Source organism: Mesitornis unicolor, unplaced genomic scaffold, assembly GCF_000695765.1.
Source record: "Mesitornis unicolor isolate BGI_N332 unplaced genomic scaffold, ASM69576v1 scaffold20984, whole genome shotgun sequence".
Classification (NCBI taxonomy): domain Eukaryota; kingdom Metazoa; phylum Chordata; class Aves; order Mesitornithiformes; family Mesitornithidae; genus Mesitornis; species Mesitornis unicolor.
The window spans coordinates 3,320-24,762 of record NW_010182293.1 but is presented as its reverse complement, the minus strand read 5'-3'; the positions used below and the strand labels follow the sequence as shown (position 1 = coordinate 24,762).

At 45.9% G+C, this 21,443-nt stretch overlaps 1 protein-coding gene across 2 annotated transcripts in view; it reads right to left on the bottom strand.

Annotated features, from left to right (window-relative positions):
- Positions 1-21,107, bottom strand: part of TOM1L2 (target of myb1-like 2 (chicken)) — a 31,104-nt gene extending 9,997 nt beyond the window's left edge. The window contains exons 1-11 of one of the 2 annotated variants that reach the window (XM_010183730.1): positions 21,028-21,107; positions 20,264-20,342; positions 18,489-18,638; positions 14,060-14,194; positions 13,122-13,280; positions 12,245-12,361; positions 9,440-9,573; positions 6,954-7,002; positions 6,251-6,374; positions 5,808-5,925; positions 3,938-4,013 (exon numbers count right to left, since the gene is read on the bottom strand). In XM_010183730.1, the coding sequence (XP_010182032.1) occupies positions 3,938-4,013; positions 5,808-5,925; positions 6,251-6,374; positions 6,954-7,002; positions 9,440-9,573; positions 12,245-12,361; positions 13,122-13,280; positions 14,060-14,194; positions 18,489-18,638; positions 20,264-20,342; positions 21,028-21,065 (1,179 nt within the window). In that variant the 5' untranslated portion in view covers positions 21,066-21,107. Of the gene's footprint in view, positions 1-745; positions 835-3,937; positions 4,014-5,807; positions 5,926-6,250; positions 6,375-6,953; positions 7,003-9,439; positions 9,574-12,244; positions 12,362-13,121; positions 13,281-14,059; positions 14,195-18,488; positions 18,639-20,263; positions 20,343-21,027 lie in introns of both variants that reach the window. The other variant, XM_010183731.1, reaches the window with a different exon arrangement.
- Positions 21,108-21,443: the final 336 nt, after the last annotated feature.

Genomic DNA, 21,443 nt, shown 5'->3' with positions numbered 1-21,443 from the left:
ACTTAAAGCAGGCTTTTGAACTTCTCTCTGCAAGCACTGATGAAGGACAACTTCAAACAAGGTCAAAATGTGCAAAGATTCAGTGATCTTCAGAAGCTTGGTTTTATCAGAGCACTGGCATCACTAGACAGGGGAATTAAATCCTTGAAGCCAGAAACACTATTGTACCTTTTGGAGCCTGAATCCTGATGCCAGCGTAACTCCCTGACGGGGGTGGGAGATGTCAGGCTGGGCAGCAGCTCTCCCATTCCCTTCCTTTCATACAGAATTATCCCTACATTATTCAGGTCAGTACGGTACCATCCTACAAGCTCTGTGTGTTTATTCCAGACCATGAAGTTAAGCACTACCAGAAAAGGCTGTTTTAAAGACACGAAGAAAGTGTCTTCTTTACAAACAAGATCCAGGAGACTTGTGTTTATCCCTCGAAAAGTGGATACTGCATAAATAAATCAAGACAGTATAAGGAACGAATTGGATCCCCAGGCCTCTTCTGCAGGTGATGTGGGATCCTACAAATGATTCGCTTGGTTACAACCTTACAGCCTTCGTGCTGTATAAACCAGAAATTGGTGCAAATCTTTCCCTTCGCCCCAGGTAATGATGCAGGTGGGAAATGAACTCCTTGTACTGTCTGATTTGAAGTGGTTCAGTAGGGCAGGACGAGAGGTGAATGGAGGATGGTTATTCTAGGTAAAGGGACTGGGGTGGGCAGGAGGAATCGCTTCACTGGTGAAGTCCTCACCATTCCTTGTGTAATTAGCCACTTGTCTATGGGCTCCATGTCTGAGTTCCCACCTTTACCTCTCCTCTGTGTTGAGAACAGAAAGGTCCATAAAGAGAGAAACCACAGCAACAACCCGTGATAAAAATAACAGAACAGCAGCAAGTTAAAAACTTTGAATATTCATACACACACACACAGAGCTGCCTACGGTAGCAGCTGCATCCCCCTCTGCTGTCTCTAAGCTCCGTGGAGGGACAGACCTCACCCTGACCTCTGCACTTCCTACAGACAGTTCACCGAATTTTAGCACTCCCTCCATGCCGATATTAAAATAATAATAATAATTAATAATAAAAAGGAATCACTGACTAATAGTGAGGCTGATGTTTGTCATCTTCTTAGAAGAAGAAAAAGTGTAGGTTATAGAACCAACTAAAATCAGGCAGACTTCACTGGAAACACTAACCACAAGTATTAGGCACGGTGGAGTTTCCCTTGTTTATAAAGCTGTGAGCTGCAGCACATCCTACTCACCTCCTCGATCTCAGCAGGCTCTGCCTCAGCCTAACGGAACAGCAGCTCTAACGCTGGCGTTGAGCAGGACGGTAGGTCCTGGCAGTCTGCTGCAGCGTTCTGGCCGTCTTTCAAACCGCCCCTCTCTAAGAGCGGCAGAGGTAAAAAGGATTGCTGATGCATCCAGTTCCCTCCGTGCAGCCTGCAGACTGCGTGGCACTGCGATGCAAAGGCTCTCACGATGGCTTCTTGTCCTTCAGCATCGCATCCCTGAGCCAGGGCCCCGATGCAGGGTCACCTCTAGCTCTGGGACCAGCAGAGTGCAGTGGTTCCAGCCCATCAGCCCTGCGAGAGGCACTGGTGTGTGTAGGTACCTCCATCCAGATCCCCATATACATGGGATACCTCTGCTGTCCCCATTACCACAGATAACGGAGAATCAGCTGCAATCTTTTATGCCTCATTTCAGCGTCTGCGCTGAGAAAAACAAACCAGGGGAAGCCACTCCAACCTCATCTGCTATCTGTGTAACACTAGAGGATTTTTTTCCTTGGACACCTCTCCTCCCAGTTGTGATCACGCAACAGCTCTGGGGCAACAAAAGCAATGCCCAACATGGAAAAGCAATATTAAGAAAACAGTGTATTTTTAGCTCGTCTTGTTTCCAGCTGCTAAATCATATTAAAAGAAAGCTAATGCCACGTGGCCACGAGCTCTCCACAGACCACTCTGAGAATGACTGCATTAGAGGCGTCAGATGTGCTGAATTTTACCACTGGACAACTGTGCTGGAACGAGACGTGTGTGAAGAATGTGCTGCGAAGCCTTTGGCTCCTCCCTAGAGCTGTCCTTAAATTAGCTCTCTACCCAAATTACTGCGTGTCTTTCATTTACGGAGCACTGCCAGTTTTTTCCTACACGTGCTAGGGCTGGTAACTTCAGGAGAGTTGAATTTTTATTTCCTTTAAGAAGAGACACCCACAAGCCTCACAGCACTTGACAAAAAGTAGTGTTTACCCATTACTGCAAGCCTGCATTTCAAAACGAGCTATTCTGATTACGAGATACAGTCAGCAGGACCTTTGTGAAGAGGCTGAAAGTCTCTACAACATCGCAGAGCCCAAAGTTCCACAACCCATAAAGCGTTTGCCTCCAAAAACTTTGACCGCCAGATTAGCTTACACACAGCCCTTTGAACTGACAACGCTCCAGGAAGAGCAGCAGCGATGCTGGTGTGAATGACACGTCGCATTGGGGCCACAAGCAGAACTGGCTGAGAACAAAAGTGTTCATAAATAAGGACGTGACCCCGTGGCCATCAGGAAAATTCAGCCCCCTTGACCAGTAGTGAAATGCAAGCCCCTCGCATCTGGTTAGTCAGGAACAAAGAGCAGAATCTCAAATCCCTTCCCAGCTCCTGCCAATGACACAGCTCAGTGACACTGGGGGCTCGGGCTGTCACACTGACTCCAGGACTTCCTCTCTCACCCCCCTAAGGTACTTCTGTCCCTGCCTCCCCATGCTTCCTCCTTTTCCCTCAGTACTCCTGACATGAGTTTTTGCGGGGCTGAGCTTGAAACTGGTCGCAGGGATGACCCAGGTTATAAATTACTCTTTTTGCAGAAGCACGGGGACAGGAACAAGCAGATCAATTTGTGGGGTGGGGAATGCTCCCTCCTTCATTGCTGAAGCTCTGCTTCCACTGAACTGTGGCCCAGGCAGGCAGGCAGCTGTGATCTGACCCCAGCTGGCTCCAGACCCAAATTCTCCCTGGCTCGGAGCACGAGCTGCCAGGGATGCCAGCTGCCCTGAGCGCTCCCATGTCAACTTACGAAAGAAGCAGGGCGGCCTCAGCCAAGGCATGGGGAGGCAATGCTGCACTGGCTCTCCCGTGCTACACTGGCTCTGCTGTGCTCCCTAGCGGGCAGCACAGAGGAAAATGAGTCTAGGAAAAGGCTCTGCACTTGCTCCAGCTAAAAACGAAGTCATCTAAAAGCTTACGCGCAGCTGAGCACAAAAGGGCAGGACGGTTTTAAAAAGCAGGGTGGTAGCAAGGGGTTGAGGGATGATCTGAGAGCTTGTCAGTTCTGCCTTCACCAAGGTATGCAGACAAAGCTGGCCAAAACTGCTCTCTCAGACACGTTTCTAGCATCAGCTGCTGTGAGGTGACAGCGCATGGGCCTCTTCTGCCCACACACGATAGCAGGAGCCTGCCCTGGGACAGACAGAACAGACTGCGTGCGAGGGCAGCTGTGGCAAGGCACGTGAAGCACTGGAAGTCTACATAATTTCTCTCCCTGTAACTTGCTGGCGTATCCACGCACTTAGAGCAAAGTCTAAAGTAGATTAAGACTGCATCAACTCTCATAAGTAAATCCAAACCAAACGCACAGCAGCGTTCACAAGACATTTCTCACTTGTTCTTTCAGCAGTGATTCCAGTCAAAGAGCTAGACCCCCCCAGGCAAGCTGCAAGAATTCACCCACTCTAAATTTGAAGCCTTTTACACTGGTGTGCTAAGTAGCAGCTCTTTAGAGATCATTACTGAGGAAGCACTCACTCCTAGATATCAATTCCAAAATAGCCAGTACTAGCATGTTGCTGGAATACAGAATGAGAAGGCTGGGTCAAAGCAGCTGCCTACAGCCTGGATTCCACGCAGGGCTTCAGATAACAGAACGCAGAGCAATGACCTACCCCTCCTGTGTTCTGTTTTCGGACATCCAGGGCAGACGCGAGTCCTTTGACAGCCTGTGGGTCCTCGTACGTCACGCTGAAAGAAAGGAACAAACCACAGAGCTAGGAGGAAGTCCAGCAGTCACCCATGCACAACACACTTGCTACTTTGATTTTCTCCCCTGGAAATCAGAAAGCGCATTCTTTTTCTTAACAAGACTTCAAGTGTACTAAGTGTATCTCAAGAAGAGGAGTGTGCCCTGCATAAAGACCATCTGACAGTTTCAGTAAGCATGTTGAAGCAAAAAGAGTAAGCCTGGCATTATGGAAGGTAGGCAAACAGGATATAAGGCACCAGAAGCGTGTCCAAGACCTAGCAGGGGACTTTGAAGACAGAGTCCTGATTACAGATTACGTTTTGCAAAGCTTTGAAGATGACATTTGGAAGCCTGACCTTGACGTGTGCATGGGGGGAGGCAGAGGGAGACTCAAAGACAGATGAAACATAACGAAGCAACTACAGCGAGGCAAACAAAGAAAGGCACTATTTACAGAGGTTGGATTTTTAAAAAGCTTCTGAAAGAGCTATGCAAAAGGGACACGTAGCAGACAGGTGACAGAAGCAATAGCATCATTTCTCAGCGCACAGTGGCGAAGCATGAGCTGAAGCAGACACCATCACCTGCCCATAAATCAGCCCCTGGAGGAGCAGCAGGAGCACTTTCCCCACAGTGTGCTGGCTTCTCCCAAGCACAGCACCCAGAGGCTCTCACCCACACACTGTGGCAAGCCACACTCACATCTCCACTGCTTCTCCACTCATACACCGTACAATCCAAGGAAGATACAGCAACCCTCCCTCGTGAAATCATGGACTGCTGTGTGCTCCTTGTTCCATTAGCTCGCAGAAGGAGATAGAGGTACAGTGTGGGAAGACAACTTTTGTGCTTCATTTAGCATGAGAGACAGAGGGACCTCCATCAGAGCTCTCTGCAATGCATCTCCTTTCTGACTGTACATTAGGGCGCTCAGCCTGAAGTCTCCAGTGGTAACGTACACCTCTACAGTAGAGCACATCTTCTCCACACTGATACTACAGCTGAGGCACTACCAATAGCTGTATTGATGACTGCAAATGAAAGAGCCTAATAAATTTCCTGGCTGCAGTTTTTCAGATAACTCCTCTAGAATCTGAAACCAGGAGGCAGGAAATAATATATGAAAGAAAAATACCTGAGTATGTCTTCTACTAAATCTCATTTGACAGGGATCAAAGGATTCCTCAATAAGTGCATATATTTATCTTACATTAAAATAATTGGACCTGTTAAATGCTCTCCAAAGTGCCAGATTTGCAGCTCTAGAGATGCAAGCCCTTTGCAGAGAAACAAATCAGGGGTAGCACGGCAGCCAGGCAAAGTACATGGCCTTGACAGCGTGCAGGAGTCTGACTGCTGGGCCAAAGGGAGAGTTTAACTGGATGGCAATTCTGTTTCCAAGCCCTTGATGACAGTAATTCAGCCACCAAAGTATATCCGTGACTTTCAGCAGAAGGATCCTTATGCTCCTGTATCTCAAGCACTGGCTGGGTAGATGGGATGAGAAGCCTTTATGAGAGGAAGCATCTGCAGAAATAAAGGCAGGTTCATTTCCAAGTTTCCAGTGAGCTCATTAAGTAAGACGGGCAAATAACATTACACAGCTTAGCAGGAACTTCTCCACTTGCTCACACTAATAATGACCAACAGGATAGGGCTTGGATTAAAAGCCCAAAAACATACACCAAAACTACTTTTTCAGTTTGGAATGAAGTCAAGAAGTTTCAGATTTATGCCCTTGGAAAACAGCAATGCCATGACTCAAACAGTGCTAGAGACAGACTCCAACATACTTCTTCCGCTGCTCAGCCAAGGAACTGCCTCTTGTCTGTGCAAACATGTCGAAGTCATCACGAGGATTACAGTGTTGTAGAGAGCTGAGTGTGCCACTGACGCTGTTTGTACCCAAATCTGCAAGCAGAGGCAAAAAAAAGCCTATCAGCATGAACAAGGCCCTGCACCCTTTCCTTCAGTCTCCCCTTTGGTTAATAAATCCCTCCCTTTGCGCCAGGCTGGTTCCCAATTACAGATCCCTACAGTGTAGGGGAGTGGGAAGCCTTCCTCATCCTGTAAAGCCACGTACCCAAACCTTCTGAAGGCCACATGGCAACATTAATCAGGTACTGGGGAGCCAAAGGGAGCAGAATGTCCCTGATCCACAAGTGAAAAATGGCTCCTTGTAAATCCCAACAGCCCACTGCGATGGGACACAGCACCAATTACATCAGGTACTCACCAAGCCCTGCAAGCTGTGAGGAAAGTGAAGACTGGGGTGTTGAGTTTCCAACCATTGGGCTCACTACAGCTGGAGAGCCAGGACCCAAATCTATTAAGTTATCTTCTGTCACCTCATTCAGAACCTGTTGGGACACAAGAAATACAGTAGTTACACACGCCAGAGATTTCCTCTTGCAATACTGAACACCAAAAATAACGGGTGGTTCCCAAAAAGGTCCCCCTTGCATACTGCCAAATGGACCAGCCTCTTGGATACTATGGTGATGAGTGCGGAATAAAAAGGGTCAGCCACCAAAATAAATCAGTTTGACTGCAGCACAGCAGAAAACTCTCCTGGAGATCACTGATACCTTCAGATTCAACCAATGTGTCTGTGTTCTCCACCTCTTTTGGATCTGATGTTGGTCCACTGCTCAGTCAAACTGAATTTGCTACCACCTTCCACATGAGGTACAGGCTTTTCAGAAACAAAACCTCTTCGCTGTGACTAAAGGTACAGTGCAGAGCCTGCGCTGAGCTTTGCATCACACTGCAGCACAAGTGGTAATCAAACAGGCAAAGTAAACAGAGGTGGTTTGCTGCATTCTTATGCTCTTTTCCTGGTATCCGCTATCAGCCCCTACAGGGCTGGACAGATAAAACGTCTGATATGAGTGATATTAGTATGGTTGCTGCTGTAATAAATAAAGGCAGGTACTTACGCCATTGCTGGCATTTTGTGTCGAACGTCCCGATCTGTATCGTTCAAATCTGTTTGGAAAAAAATACCAAAACCAACATGGATTATCAAACCTGCCAATAAGCAATGAAAAACACGAGTTTATAACAAATCCATGACATGTTTGTCACTGAACTTAAATCTGTTGGTTCAAGAGGGAAAAGCTTTAACTCCAAGCCAGGACAAAGTTGTATTCTTGGCAAACGTGGATATTAAGTTGACTGATCTGATCTTGCAGCATACACCCTGAAAAACACTACAGGATTTGCCTCTGTTTTGTTTTGGTGGTGGTGATTCTTTGGGTTATTTTGTTTTGGGTTTTTTTCCCATTAAGTGCTTCATGACAGACTGTTCTGGTAGCCAAGGGGCAGGAGGAACTGCAGCAAGATTGATGCTCCCAGCTAAAAAAAACAGGGCACCGCAGCAAATCTTCCTCCCACTTAACAGCTCCCTCTTGCTGCAATAGATGTAAATTAGAGGCCATACGCACGCTAGCACGGCCCTACCCAAGAGAAACAACGCTCAGCAGATTCACTTCTTAAAACATTCTGGGTCAGCTCAAAGACGGTCAGAGCCCATGTTCAAATGGGTTGGTACTTTCCAAGAGTGAGAAGTAATGATGTCGGAAAAAAAACCTCATAATTCGGAGGGGAAGAAGAGCACGTAGTCAAGATCTGGTGTCTTCTCTACTCCTTCCCCAACCAGCTGTGTATTTGGAGCTGCAAATCTAACCCCAGCTTTCATGAACTCAGAAATCAGATGGAACTGCCTATTCCCAAGGCCTGTCTGAGGTCAGAGCCATCTCCTTCCCTACCAGAAAAAGCATGGTGATTTCTCTGAGGTTAGATTTGTTTCCTCATTTAAAAGTAGTTTCAATGTAACCTCTCTTTTCAGCAAAAAAAACCCCCAATAATACTCATATAATCCTGTGGGTTTCCTCACAGACTGACAAAATGCAACAGGGAATCTCAAGCAAACTGAAATGTTTTCTTAAATTAACAGAGGAAAATGCAGACTTAAAAGGCATCAAAAACAAATTCAGGCCCAATTTTCAATTTTAGGAAACTGTGGGTGTCTACTATTACTGGAAATCCAGCTCCCTTTGCTGGAAACCTACGACACCTCCCACCTCATATTTCTCACTCAAAAGGCTTATGAACCCCACGTTTATTTGCATCCAAATCCTCACAGCAAAGGGCAGAGCTCCCGCCTGAGTCACTGATGGAGCTCGGTGCCCATACGAGAAATCAGCGTGATGAATGTGGAGCTATTGGAATAGCAGAGGAGGAACTGGGATTGATTGAAACGCTCAGAAAATGCAGCTATTCTACCCCAAACAGCCTGCTAACATCACTCAGCTCACCTTTCAGCGTATAATGACTACGAATACATTAGCCCCAGCCAGCAAAGTCGCAGATGGAGGAAAACAGAGAAACTATTAAGGGTGACCACACTAAGCCTTAGTGACAGTTATGCTCTGCCATTTGGAGAATCATGCTCGTGCATGAAACACAGACCGTTTCACATAAAAAGCCAGCATTTGTTTCAAAGTTTGCCCCAATCTCCTCTGAACGACTAAATCAAAGCCAAAAATCGAGGCCGCCGAGTCTTCTCTCCAGCCTTTGCCGTGACAGCACAGATTCACAGATCTCGAGGCTAATTTATTTTTAAAGGCTCGAGAAACAAAGCCGTGCGCTAAGAGCAAGGAACAAAGGGTACTCTTTAGTGCCTCGCTCCCCAGGCCTGTCATTAAGGGGAAGATTAAACTTTCCCAAGACTGCTGTATCACGTGTCCCCTCCTGCAGCAGATGTGGCTGACAGCGCCTTTGTCTGCCATGTCCAAAGTCCTATGGCCCTCGTCCCGCCCCTGGGGATGATTCCCATAGCTCTTCAAATCCTCCGCTCTGCGCAAGACAGGGTTGGGTTTTTTTCCAAGATTTGCAGTGTTTGTATTTAAAAACAAACCCCTTACACACATGAAGGTCACGCCCACCTCAGACAGCTCTGCTTGCACCAGCACTGGAACTGGAAAGCCCAGAAGGCAGCGAGAGCTCACGGGAGCCTCCCGAAGCCAGGAAGCAGCACAAGCATTTGTGCAGAGCCCAAGCGACTGTGGCTGTGCTATTTTTGGCCCCCAAGTCCCTGCATCTGCACAGCACCGCACAACAGGGACTCGCAGGCTCAAGGCTCTGCTAGCGCAGAGTTTTGTACAAGGTTGTCTTGCATTTTACGGATGGGACCCACACAGACTCAATGGCCAGGCCCAAAAATAACCTAAATAAAGAGATCACAGTACAAAACCAGGAATGTTACCATAAAAAGACTTTGTAAATGCTTTATAACCTTTGGTTCTCTGCACGTTGTTATGTTGGACCATTGGGTTGGATGGCCAACTCTTGTCAACACCTATTTTACCCTTAAGTGAAAACCCGCAGCGAATGTAAATCAGTGATGGAAAAGGTGCCCCACCTTTCGTATCTGAGGAAGACGTTGTTTAAGTCATCGTTCACATGCAGCAGCTCCTCTGTGACTTCTTCGTTGGACACTCGTGAGATAAGCTCCACAATTCTCTGCTGCATCGCTCTACAGGTTCGGTTCAGCTCCTGGGAGGAACGCATTGAGCACACACATTCTGATAAGCAGCTAGCAATAAGTAGATTTAGTCGAGCTCTGTTCACAGCCAAACATATCCCCCAGCTGAGAAACACTAAGACAAGTCTATCTTTGCATGATTAAATGTCACCCAAAAGCACATCTAATCAAACACGCCCTTCAAGAGACGATGGCATAAAACCTTGAGAGCCTATTTACAATTCAACATCCTGATTCTTCTTTAACTCGGAGCACTTCAGAAAATAAATATCTGTATTTTAGTGATCTGTTTTAAGAATAAAACTCGTTACTACAACAGCTTTCCAGAAGAGAGCTTTCAAGGAAAATTCAATCTGCTGTTTTTGGCGATATCATCCTTAAAAACTAAAAGATGCATGTGGTAGAACAAGGGGGTAAGAGAGTTCATCGTGGCTACCACAAGTGGCTAAGTGTGTGCTACACAGCAGGAAGAGAAGGGCTGGGGACACAGAACTTACCAACTACTGCGAACAGGAGTGTGAGCGCAAAACAAGAAGCAGGAGCATGAAAAGATGAGCACTCCACAGCCACACTTCAGTACTGAGCTATATACAGAAACGTTCCCTTCGACTGAACAAGCCCACAGACAAGAGACTGCAAAAAGGCAGTGGGGAGTTTCAGAAGAAAATGTTAAAAGAATGTAGAGTAAGGGCATTTATTTTCGAAGTCTCTCATGCCAAGAAATCTAGGTTTGAGTTTGCCTAAACCTGTTCTCATGCTTTCAGGACATCTCTTCCATCACCAATCACTTAGCAGAATTCTTTACTCCTGAAAGGGCTGAAGAGCAAAGGTCAAAGCCCGTACGTTGAGGAGGAACTACAAGAAGAAACGTGACATATGGCACGGCGCCACTGCTTAGGCCCACGGTTTTACTTCAATAAGCACTGACATTTCAACTAAAGCATGTCCCTCTGTCATCTTCTACCCCCCCCCAGCTCCACTTCACAGCAGAAATTCAGCACTAAACAAGGCTGACTTGTTGGTACACAACCTTCGGGATGAAAGCAAAAATGTGTTTGTTTTCCTTGCTTGGTCTGACATCCTAAGCTCTGGATAAATTTCACCTAGTGCAATCCAGCTGCCTTAACAGCTTGAGGAATGTGTTCTCCAATGTCAGTTTTGATCCCATCACTTTAGAAGCAGATTGTGACATTTCAGAGGTTTGTTTGCCGCCTTTCCGAGAGGGCTGACAGTACCTATCTATTCTGCTCAGAGCTGGCTCTCTAGCAAGCTGTTTACATTTGATTGTTGGAGAAAATGTCAGGAATTATTTAAGGAGGAGGGCTATATAAACCTCCAAGCAAGGAGTCCTCGCGTGCAGCACCCGGCTCGCAGCTTTCAGAAGACCAACCAGTCTTTGTGATCAAAACTGGGCTCTCCCCAGCTCAGTGATTCAGATTTTGGATACACCAGTCAAAGGAGGGAACCAGTAGAATAAAGAATCGTTGCTGTCACTCCGTTTTATGATCGAGTTCTTTCACCTTAAAGCTATCCTGTGAGGTTACGCTGTCAAGATGTTCATGGTGGTTTCTGAACGTACTCAAACTGCTCTGTGCTGTTTTGGCCTGTTGTGGTTTCCTGGAAGCTTCTTTTGTTTTGAGCAGTCCGACCCAAACGGGCAGTAACTGAAAGGCTCTTTATTGCAAAGCCTCTCATCAGCTGCCACGATGGCTCTGAGACAAGTACACAATACCACTGCATGGGAGAGACCAGTTTTTGGATGGATTTCAAACTCTGATGTATCGCAGAGTGCAACTCCCTGCCTTCCTCCAATGCACTGCTGTGGGAGCCCATCCTCCCTGCTGCAGGACCAAAACAGGAGCCTATTTCTGAAACTATGGCAAGGCAAATACCATGTTAAGAGCAGCAGCTGGAATATTTGATCACAGGATTTCTCAACCATGTTGCATGTGGTACTGTATTAGTTCCCTCAGTCAAAGGCCCACCCTGCTACCACTGGCCTAGGGAAACACATCTGAAGCCTGAGACATGAGCTCAACTTACACCATTTTTCCTTTAGAGAGAATAAATGCTGCACTGGATCAAGACTTTCCAGCACAGAAACCCCTTCTGATTGCCCAGTCTAACCCTCTGCACAGCACCAGACTTCACCTGAGCACCTGCTTTAAGCCACTACCTTCAGGAGAAGCTGCAGCACATCTTCTGGAAAGACAGTTAGTTCATAGATAAGATTTCAAGAGGCAGAGAATCCACAGACCCTTGGCAATATTTTTGTATATTTAGTAATATGGAGTAATTTTACCTGCACAGTGACCAGGAATGTTTTAACACTGCATGAGTGATGATGGGGAATGTAAAGGAAGCAGAAATGCTCAGGGCCTACGGCAATTCTAAGCTGTTTTGTGGTAAAGAAAACCTTATATTCAACATTGGGAAAAATTTGTGCTACACAGAGGAGAAAGCACTGGAACAAGCTGCAAGGGAAGTCAGAAAATCCTTGTCAGTGGAAGCTCTAACAAACGGAGAACATCAAGTGATGAGACCAAGCGGGGTCAAGCGCAGCCCACATTAGTTTTGTAAAACAAGCAAACCAAGGCAGTGAAGTGAACCACAACAAAAACCAACCCCAGAGAAACTCAAGCACAGAAGGAATCAGAATCGTATTTGCTAGGAAATGGTTACCTGGAGCAACTCAAGGTCTGAGGAATCCTCTTGTCCAGGTACCATTTCTGTCAGCATTTCAGACATCACTTTTGTATTCCCACGGACAATATCCAGTTCACTGCGCAGCCGGGCAATCTAAATTGGGGTAAAAAAGACAGCAAATACCATGTAATCTTCTGGGTTAAGCAGATCATTTTCAAGAACTGATTCTATAAGACCTCTGGTTCTTTCTGACTTGGTATCTGAGGCTCCAGACATTCTAGCAGGGGAAAAAAAAACAGTAAAGATCAAAAGGAGAGAATTTTAGAAAAGTAACAGAGAGAGAAACAAACTTTGCAGAACCACTCACTATCATCACAAACGCAGATGTGCTGTGTCTGTATGGAAGGGAAGCAACTGAAAACAGCAGCTAAAACCAGACCTCGGTTGCAGCGCACCTTGCGTGCCTCGCTCACGCGTGGGGAAAGGTGTACACACTTTGAGTGGGATCTTTGGCTCTGAAGTTACTATTATTGCAGAGAGAAAAGAAGATCTCACATTAGGGCATTTGCAAGGGTCCTACGGATGCAGATTTAACTCCCTGATAGATTTCCTGCATCTGCAAGACATTCTGTGCCTTTAAAGGAGGGGGTTAATGTGAATAACTGCTAATGGACTGCACGACCACCACGTGGACTGGAACAGCAGACTGCGAGGTTTCCTAACCGCTGCCATTAGGAGGCCACGCACACAAACTGAAAGCCTAGACTTTACAGGATAATAGGAGGAAAGATTACAAAGCAGAAGCAGACCTCGGAGGCAACTGAAGTCAAAAAGAGCTCAAATGAAAGTTCCTCTGCAAATTGGTTTCTAATTGGATCTGCTGAAAGGGTGAAAAGAATCATCATCCCAATACCTGTTCGGAATTAGCAGTGATGGGACCAGTCACATTCAGAGCTGGGGCCTGAGGAGCAGAATACGCCGTCGGAGAAGACGAAGAGTAAGAGCTGGTGCTCATCCTCTGCTGAGACTGGGAATTGTGCATATTTGCTGCAGGATCAACTTCAGGAACACTCTGCCACATCAGAAAGACAGGAGTTCAGAAGCTGAACTGGGACAGCACTTGCTTTGTCAGCAACCTCAGGCCAAATACACTCAAATATAGAACAAAACTGCACCTTGTGGAAAAGGTCAGTGTAGTTACGAGGACAGACTGGCAGGACAGTCCGTAAACAGACAGCTGCAACAAAAACGCGTGCTCGTACCTTCAGACCCAACCCACACGCATTTAAGTCAATTTACCTTTACAAGAAAAGCGAGAAGCAAAATGAAAACAAGAGCCAAAGACAAATAATTATAAATTATTTCAAACTAGGAATTAAATTGCAGGCTTACAAAAATGATGCGCTACATAAATACTGAGTTTAATTAATCTTGACACAAGAATTGTAATCTTTCCGTCCTTGATCACTTGCATTTACCACTTCAAAGACTCATTAAGTTCAGTTTTCAGAGGGAATAATCAGAACACCTGTGATCATTAAGTTACTTCCTAGCAGCAGTTCTGTCAACTTTCCAGACTAAACTTGTCAGAAGTGCAAAGACCTCCTGTTACCATGGGATCAGGCAGAGATTCAGGCTCTGAGCACCGTTAAAAGACAGGCAGGCCTCGCTTCAGGGTCATCACCAACCAAAACATCCATCATTTAAGCAAAAGAAGTAAATCTCAATTATATATCCTGCTGGACTCTCTCTGAACAAATTCACCGCACTTGTCTGGCCTGTACACTTCGTACACAAGACAATTATCCAACGCATCCCAAAACGTCTTGGAATTGCAATGCTGCAGCTTACCCTCTGCGGTGTGTGTATCGGAGACAGAGCGTCGAGATCTGCCATGGGAAACTCTATGCCTTTCCTCTTGAGTTCTTCATAAATGTGCACTACTCCAGTTAAATCAGGGCTACTTCGAAAGGCATCGGCCCAAGCCTGGAAAACATGAGGGATTATCCATAAACCTTCCAAATGAAGTCCCAGACCTCAGATACCGACTACGAAAGCTTTCCTGTATTTCAGCTTCAAAGAGAAGCTGTAATCATTAGATCTGGTCGAAAAAATCCTGTAAATATTATTAAGACAGTCACATACACATTTAATTCAAATATAAAATAGAAAGGGATCCAACACACGGTAGTTAAGTCTAGCCCAATATCATCAAAATCTGTAAAGGCAAATGAAAGCCTCTTCCAGTCTCCTTTGCTTAACAGCGATTGCAGGCTCATCTTTTCTTGCATATTCTATGGCCAACGACCCACCAGAAAACATCTGCGGGAAAGATTAAATTGATCTCAGCAGAAGTCATACAATAATCTTAGGTAATCTCAGTTTACGTTGTGAAACATCCTCATTTGTTGCCAAAAAAGCCCCCACAGCTGTCACATTCTCTTTGGTATTTTATCAGGACTGAATTTAAATAAAAAAGGTGGTTTTGGAGGTTTTTATATTGTGAAACACGCAGTCCCACGAGCAGCAGAACTAAGGAAGCCTGGGTTCTTACAGAGCATTTCCAACACTCAGACACCCTGGTGTGTCAGGAAGGACAAGTTTAAAGGGAGAATTTCCCACAGCCTAAACACTCATCTCTCCCGCATGAATTCTCTTGCGTCTAAAAAGGCTTCAATTCACATTTGAGCTTTTCCTGCAGTGGGAGTACTGAGTGTCTCCCTTCTCTAGCCAGCCTGGACTCACGAAGCTGCTAGGAGCAGAATATCTTGAGAGCCTCTACCCCCTTTTCAGTTTTGCTGGAAATTAGCCAAGTATTAATAATTTAGGGGAAGGGAAAATTGAACTATCATTAGTCAATTAAAAAGGAAGCATTCCACAAACCCCCGCGTATGTGAGGTGGAGTATCGGCGTGCTGGATCCAGAGCTACTGCGAGACGTGTGTGTGGGCTCTGAACTGAATTCATTTAGTCACCGCTTTTACACCAGTTCTTTGACTATTTTTAATTTAAAAGCTGTTTTTAACCACTTTTTACATTTGAGAAGAGAGAAATCCAAGACAGCAAAGCACGATAAGAAACAATACTTAACTCACATCCCTGTTCTGTTCAATTCTAAGAGCATTTTCTACCCGACGTGCCCAGGAGACAATCCATTATCAGTTGCAAGATAACAATTCTGGGTTTGTCTCTCAGCTTTGTTAAGAGTAAATTAACTGCATCAACTGTTCTGGTGCGGTGCAAGTCCAAACAGCCCTATGTGAGCCAGAGAAAACAGCTCCGACTGCAAAAAGCTATGCTGTTTCCTTGGGACTGACCTTCCAAACCATCCCCAATCCTGACCGAGGTATTGACTGTACAAGTAACCCAACCCTGCGCTTCCTCTGCATTTTCAATTTCCTCAAGAAGTCATCTGAATGATGCTGCTGCGTAACGGTGCTCCCCACTTCAACTCTATTTGCAAGTAAGAGTGAAAAGTGTCAGGCAAGGGATGCTCTAGTGAATAGTCACTCAAAAGAAACTTGGAGGCAAAAGTGTGCTGCGTTGCTGCCCTCAAATTCTTACGGGGTATGTTTGCCCAGGAAGATGTACCAATGCATGCTCTTCGTCACTGGCTTCCTGCAGGTTTTATTGTGGTGGACTCACTTCATTTGCACTCTACCGTTTTAATATATTCTGTCTTCTGCAACCCTGCAGAAAGGAGACACTTTCATTTGTATTCTGCTTCTCCTGAGCTGGGTGCAGTATCTACATCGGTGTGTGTCTCTCAGAGGTCACGAGCAGGACCGGGCACTATGTCCTAAGTGCTGTCTACACACTTTGTAAGACAATCCCTGTCCTAGACAGCTTACAATTCAATTAGGTAAAAGTAATATTAGCTCTACTTTGGGGATAAGGAGCTACACACAGAGCTTAGGAGACTTGTTCGTTGTCCAAACATGAATGACCGGTGAGACTGAATTCACATCTTCTAAGACTTTGGGCTGGACCATCAAAGGTTGGTCCAGACACTTAAGGATGCTGCTGTACAAATCCCACTGGGGACCTCAGTGTGCCCAAACAGATTAATTAAATACCACCACAAATCTGGCCCCTAAATCAGTCACCATCACAAGACAAATTTTTCCCAGTGTCAGACACTTTTTAACACCTGTACCGTCAAAGTTGCCGTGCCACTACACGATTCATCTTTGCTGACAGTGCCCAGAGTACGGGGCAGCAGGGCGGTGTGAACTCTGAGGTGATACGCAAGCTCTTAGCAGAGACACAGCAATAAGGAACATTTCCAAGGCGTTTCAGCAAGGTGAAGGAAGAAGGATAAGCAAAATGTAATACATGCTAATTCATGTACTGGGAAATAGGTTGAGAAAGTGAGACACAAGATGCCCAATATCTCAAAACAGTCAAGTCTCCAGATAAGAAATTGGATGGCAGCTTTATCTGCCCAGGAGTACAAGAGCTGCATGGCTGCAGACATATGCTGTTTGCACAGCTTTTTTCCATGCTTCCAAGTCTGTGCTATTAATCCTTTCATTTCTGTTCTTATTAATTCCCCGATATCGAATTGTAAAAAGCCTACAGAAGGGGATAAATGCAATGGTAGTGGAGCAGAGCTGAGGAGAGATCAGCCCCCTGGCACGGAGTTAACTCCACCTGCAGAGAGCTCTGAAGAGCAAAGTCCAAGCCAAGAGAAGTGGCCGTGAATGACGTACGGGATATTTTGGGTGTGTGTCCACAGGGCAGCGCAGATGAGTGACTGCAATCGCTTTCGCAAACCTGTCAGGCAATCTGGAAAACAAAGTCCCCACCACCTCCAGCTACAGAGACGCGAACAGAACCCACCCACAGGCAACTCTCCTAATTCTCAGGCTTTTTATACCAAAAAGCATTTAGTACCCAGGGTGAGGCTTTTAGCAATACTGCACTAAGTCTACTCAGGTAAAGTTCAATACACTCAGGCAGTGACCAATAATTTTTGGCTATGTTACAAACACTTCCATCTTAGTTGCATTGATGACTGGCAATCCACTTAAATCCAAGACCCAGCATAATCGACATCCTCTAAAACACTGCAGCAGAGCAAACAGTACAGAAACCTGCACAGTTTCTCTTTATGGGAGGTATTTAACCTCATCTCCTGGTCACTGCATGCATCAGTGCTCCCACCAAAGCAGGCAGACACCCAAGGGCTCAGTCAGATGCACAGGAATTACTTTCAATAATTTTGTGCTGTTTTATTAAAAAGACTTGAAATCAGAGACCAAAAATAAAGGGACCCCACAGACCCCAGTGCGATGCCCACCTAATCCCCCCACCCAGCCTATTTCCTGTTTGGAAATCACTAATTTACATTGCCACGCTCTGACGATGTCCTATCTGCGTATCCAAATAACAAATAAACCAGCAGAAATTCAACTGCAGGCTTTGCCACCAAAATCAGAAGCACATCTGGAAAATTATGCCGTGCATTTGTAAATACCTTCCCCAAAAACAACACTGCAGCAGGTTTATATCACTTTAAATACGCAGTGTCTTTCAGTCTCTGGTGTACGCAATAGCCTGTAGGAGCCTAGTGATAAAGCTTCCTATAATTGTCAGATTTCCTCCAGGCAGGCACCAGTGTCCCCTCATGTGTTGCTAATGGTTTGTGGAATTAACATGGCTGGTTATTGTTCTGCTGCACAGAAGGAGAAGCGGCAGACAGGCCCTACGTCTGAACCTCCCCACTGCAGGCAAGGATCCGCCAGCGCACTTTTACTGCACAATAACCGGAGAAAAGACACCAAAAAACCCATTTTAACTCCTATATGGTCATTTACTTTTCTGTAACCATCTTCAAAAGGAATTCAGAACGCTTTCTAATGGAGGGAAACAGCTCCATTTTACGCTCAGGGAAACAGGCGCAGAGAGGTAAGCGTTCTGCAACTGACAGCAAAAGCGTGATCTTCTAAAATTTCCTGGCCTCAGATGACAGACCCATCACAGAAACAGTTCTCCAGCTTCTAGATGTGACTGCTAAACTGCAAAGCCATCCATTTACCTTTTATTAAGTCCTCTTGTTTTAGAGCAGAGTGGTACCTCCTCACCTAGAATCCCTGGATAAAATGTCTGTGCTTGCGCGCGTCTGCTCTTCCCTGCCAACCTGGATATACTGTTTGTTTTTACATGGAAAAAACTTGCCACATTTTTAATGATGACAGCGTGTTTAGCGATGCGTAGCACTGAAGCAGACAGTCCTTATTTCAGGCAGCAACATATGGAAGCAGAGACAAGCTGTGTACCTGAATCAGCGCTAGGACTTTATCCTGTACAATAGTGGGGGGATTATTCTTGGGCGAGATGATTTTCACCAGGACACCATCTATGAAGTCACGGTTTGCCACTAAGACATGAAAGCGATGGCCACAGTTCTTCACACAGGTCTCCAACACCTACACACACACAAAAAAACATTCATTTTTGGAGCAAAGCGTCATCGCACACACAGCACCGATGTGGTTGGTTTCTGATTTTGCTTTGGTTTTTTTTTTATTTTAAAACTTCTGATGGGAGGGAGAGAAGACAGAGGAAAAATTACACTTTTACCCTTAATTCTTCTTTTCTTCCTCAGTTTTACTGAAAAGCTTCCTTTTCTACACACACATTTAGATGTACCTCACCCACAATTACCGTATTGGGCACTTTTGTGACCTACCTTTGCCTGTTTTCAAGGTAAAGAAATATAAAGTTTCTTTCTCTTCAAAGCAGAACTTTCCAGCCTGCACAGCTGAAGAGCTACGTACACAGCATCCCATCAAGAGCAGGTAAGACAGAGGACATCCTGTCACAGTGAGATATTAGCGTGCTGTGGCAATCCACCACCTCCTATGTACCTGGAACACAGCTGGACCCCATTGCTCTCAGCTACAAGCCATGTTTTAGAGCTGGGAATTCAGGTGAATGATCTTCACTCACTCAAAACACTCCCTTGTGAACGCTCTGACAGGTTATACTTTGACACATTTTCCCCCTGCAACCTAGCTAGAGGCACCTTCCACTTGCCATTCAACTGCCATGGAGGAACAGCTGTTGATTTTTCTCTGAAGAACATGATTAGCATGGAGATAAATCCAACGCGTCACATCTCCTTACAGCCATGCCTAATAACCACTGCGACTCCACATCTGAGGAGTCTGTAATTACTCTCCTGCTTCGGCTGCTTTCATCAGCTGAGGACACCAACTCATTCCTGATGAATCTCACTCTTTCCTGCACAGTGGATAATCTCATGGTCTGGTCTTTGGTAATCTGTCAAAATGACAATCCGGGATAGGAGATGGCAAGAAGACAGAAAGTACAGGCACGCTTCGGCAGGGAGATGCAACCAGAGCTCTGTGAAGGCATCACCTACCCACAGCAGCATAACTCGATCCAGTTACCACTGCTCATTCCTCAGACTTCTCCAGCACAGAGCCTGCCCAGCGCGTTCAGGAGCGCTGCATTACCCAGGAAACCCCCAGCTAAAGTCAGCAGCAGGAAAGGTCACTGGCAAATCATCTCACACCTTAGCAGCGCTGCCTAAATGCACAGAATATAATTTACACTTTACTGAGTGAAATTAGATCAGCATAAATTAATTCCAGCCTCCTACAGAGATTCATTCACAAGGGAAACAGTGCATCAGCTACTTAGGAAGCTGAAAATATGGCAAGTTCATCATCCTCACTTGCAGATACGCACACAGTTGTTGTGTTGGAGTGGAGAAAGAGGAGGACACAGGGAGATGGGAGTAGAAGGGAAAGCCCCAGAGGGTGCACAGACCCTTCTGGGCTACTGTAATTTGGGATTAACAAGAGCCCAGAAAAAAAAGCAGAAATCAATGGAGTGAGAAAAACGCTATGCAAAGCTTCCAGTAGCTCTTCCCAAGGAAGTGCGGAGACAGTTGGAGAGAAGAAAAGGGCAGAGCAGTGGCTGTTAAAGCAAATCGTGTGTACATCCAAGAGAGTGCCAGGAAATGGAAAATGACAAAAGAAAACAGTTCTGCCCTTTTGGGCTATCCCAGTCTGCCCCCACTCACCGTCAGCGCCAGCATGACCTCTCGGTAGTTCTTGTTTCCATTCAGCCGCTTCTTCAGTGCACGAATGGCATCCTTTGGACTGCAGGAGAAACACAGCGGCGTTAAAAGACAGCTCAGACACTTTTCACATGCCATACACTGCGGGACAAGGAATCCTTTACCATTTCCAGCTGGACATAAGCATGTGTCTTAACTTCAGATAACCTGACTACAACCAAACTAGGGTCATGTAGAATTATGTGAGAAGACAAGATATCGTAGAAGTCGAGGCCAGAGCAATGCCCGAGGGCTCCAAAAAGGCAGGATGGTGATCGAGCAGGAAGGAATGACAGCCTCTCAGAAAAAGGCCCAGGGCATACGACGAGCAATCAGTTCTCCTGCATACAGTGGAGCAGCACAGTTTTTCTGATGCTGAAGATGTATCAGAGCAGCTCTCTATAAAAATGGCTATAATTAATGGTGCTGCAGCACTGAGAAGAGATCCACCTGCTGAAAACAAGAACCCCACAAGTCCAACCTCAGCACCCTCTCCAACAACCCCCTTTTCATGCCAGCCCTCCCCAAGCAGAGATTGACCACAGAAAGAGCTGTGTCACACAGCAGTTTTCTGAAATGGCTAAGGAGCAGGAAAATTAGGCAGCTCATATGGAAACTGCATTCAAACGAGGAGTATCTGTCCTCAGACTCTCTGCACCTCCTCACAGGCTGAGTATGGCTCAGTGAAGGTTGTGTTGAAGAACAAAGTTTGCTGAAATAGCACATACCCTTCTTCTGTCTCGTTGATAATGTCACAGATCTCCATGTTCAGTGTCCAGTCCTCGCTCTGCAGTGAGCCATCTGTGGCCTTTTCTGTAAAGTAAAGAAAAAATACATCATTTCACATCTTCCTGATTAGGTACTGCACTTCAGTGGAGCATCTCCCTTATGAGGAGCGGCTGAGGGAGCTGGGTCTCTTTAGTTTGCAGAAGAGGAGACTGAGGGGAGACCTCATTCATGTTTATAAATATTTAAAGGGTGAGTGTCACGAGGATGGAGCCAGGCTCTTCTCGGTGACAAACAATGATAGGACAAGGGGTAACGGACACAAACTGGAACACAGGAGGTTCCACTTCAATTGGAGAAGAAACTTCTTCTCAGTGAAGGTGACAGAGCACTGGCCCAGGCTGCCCAGAGAGGTTGT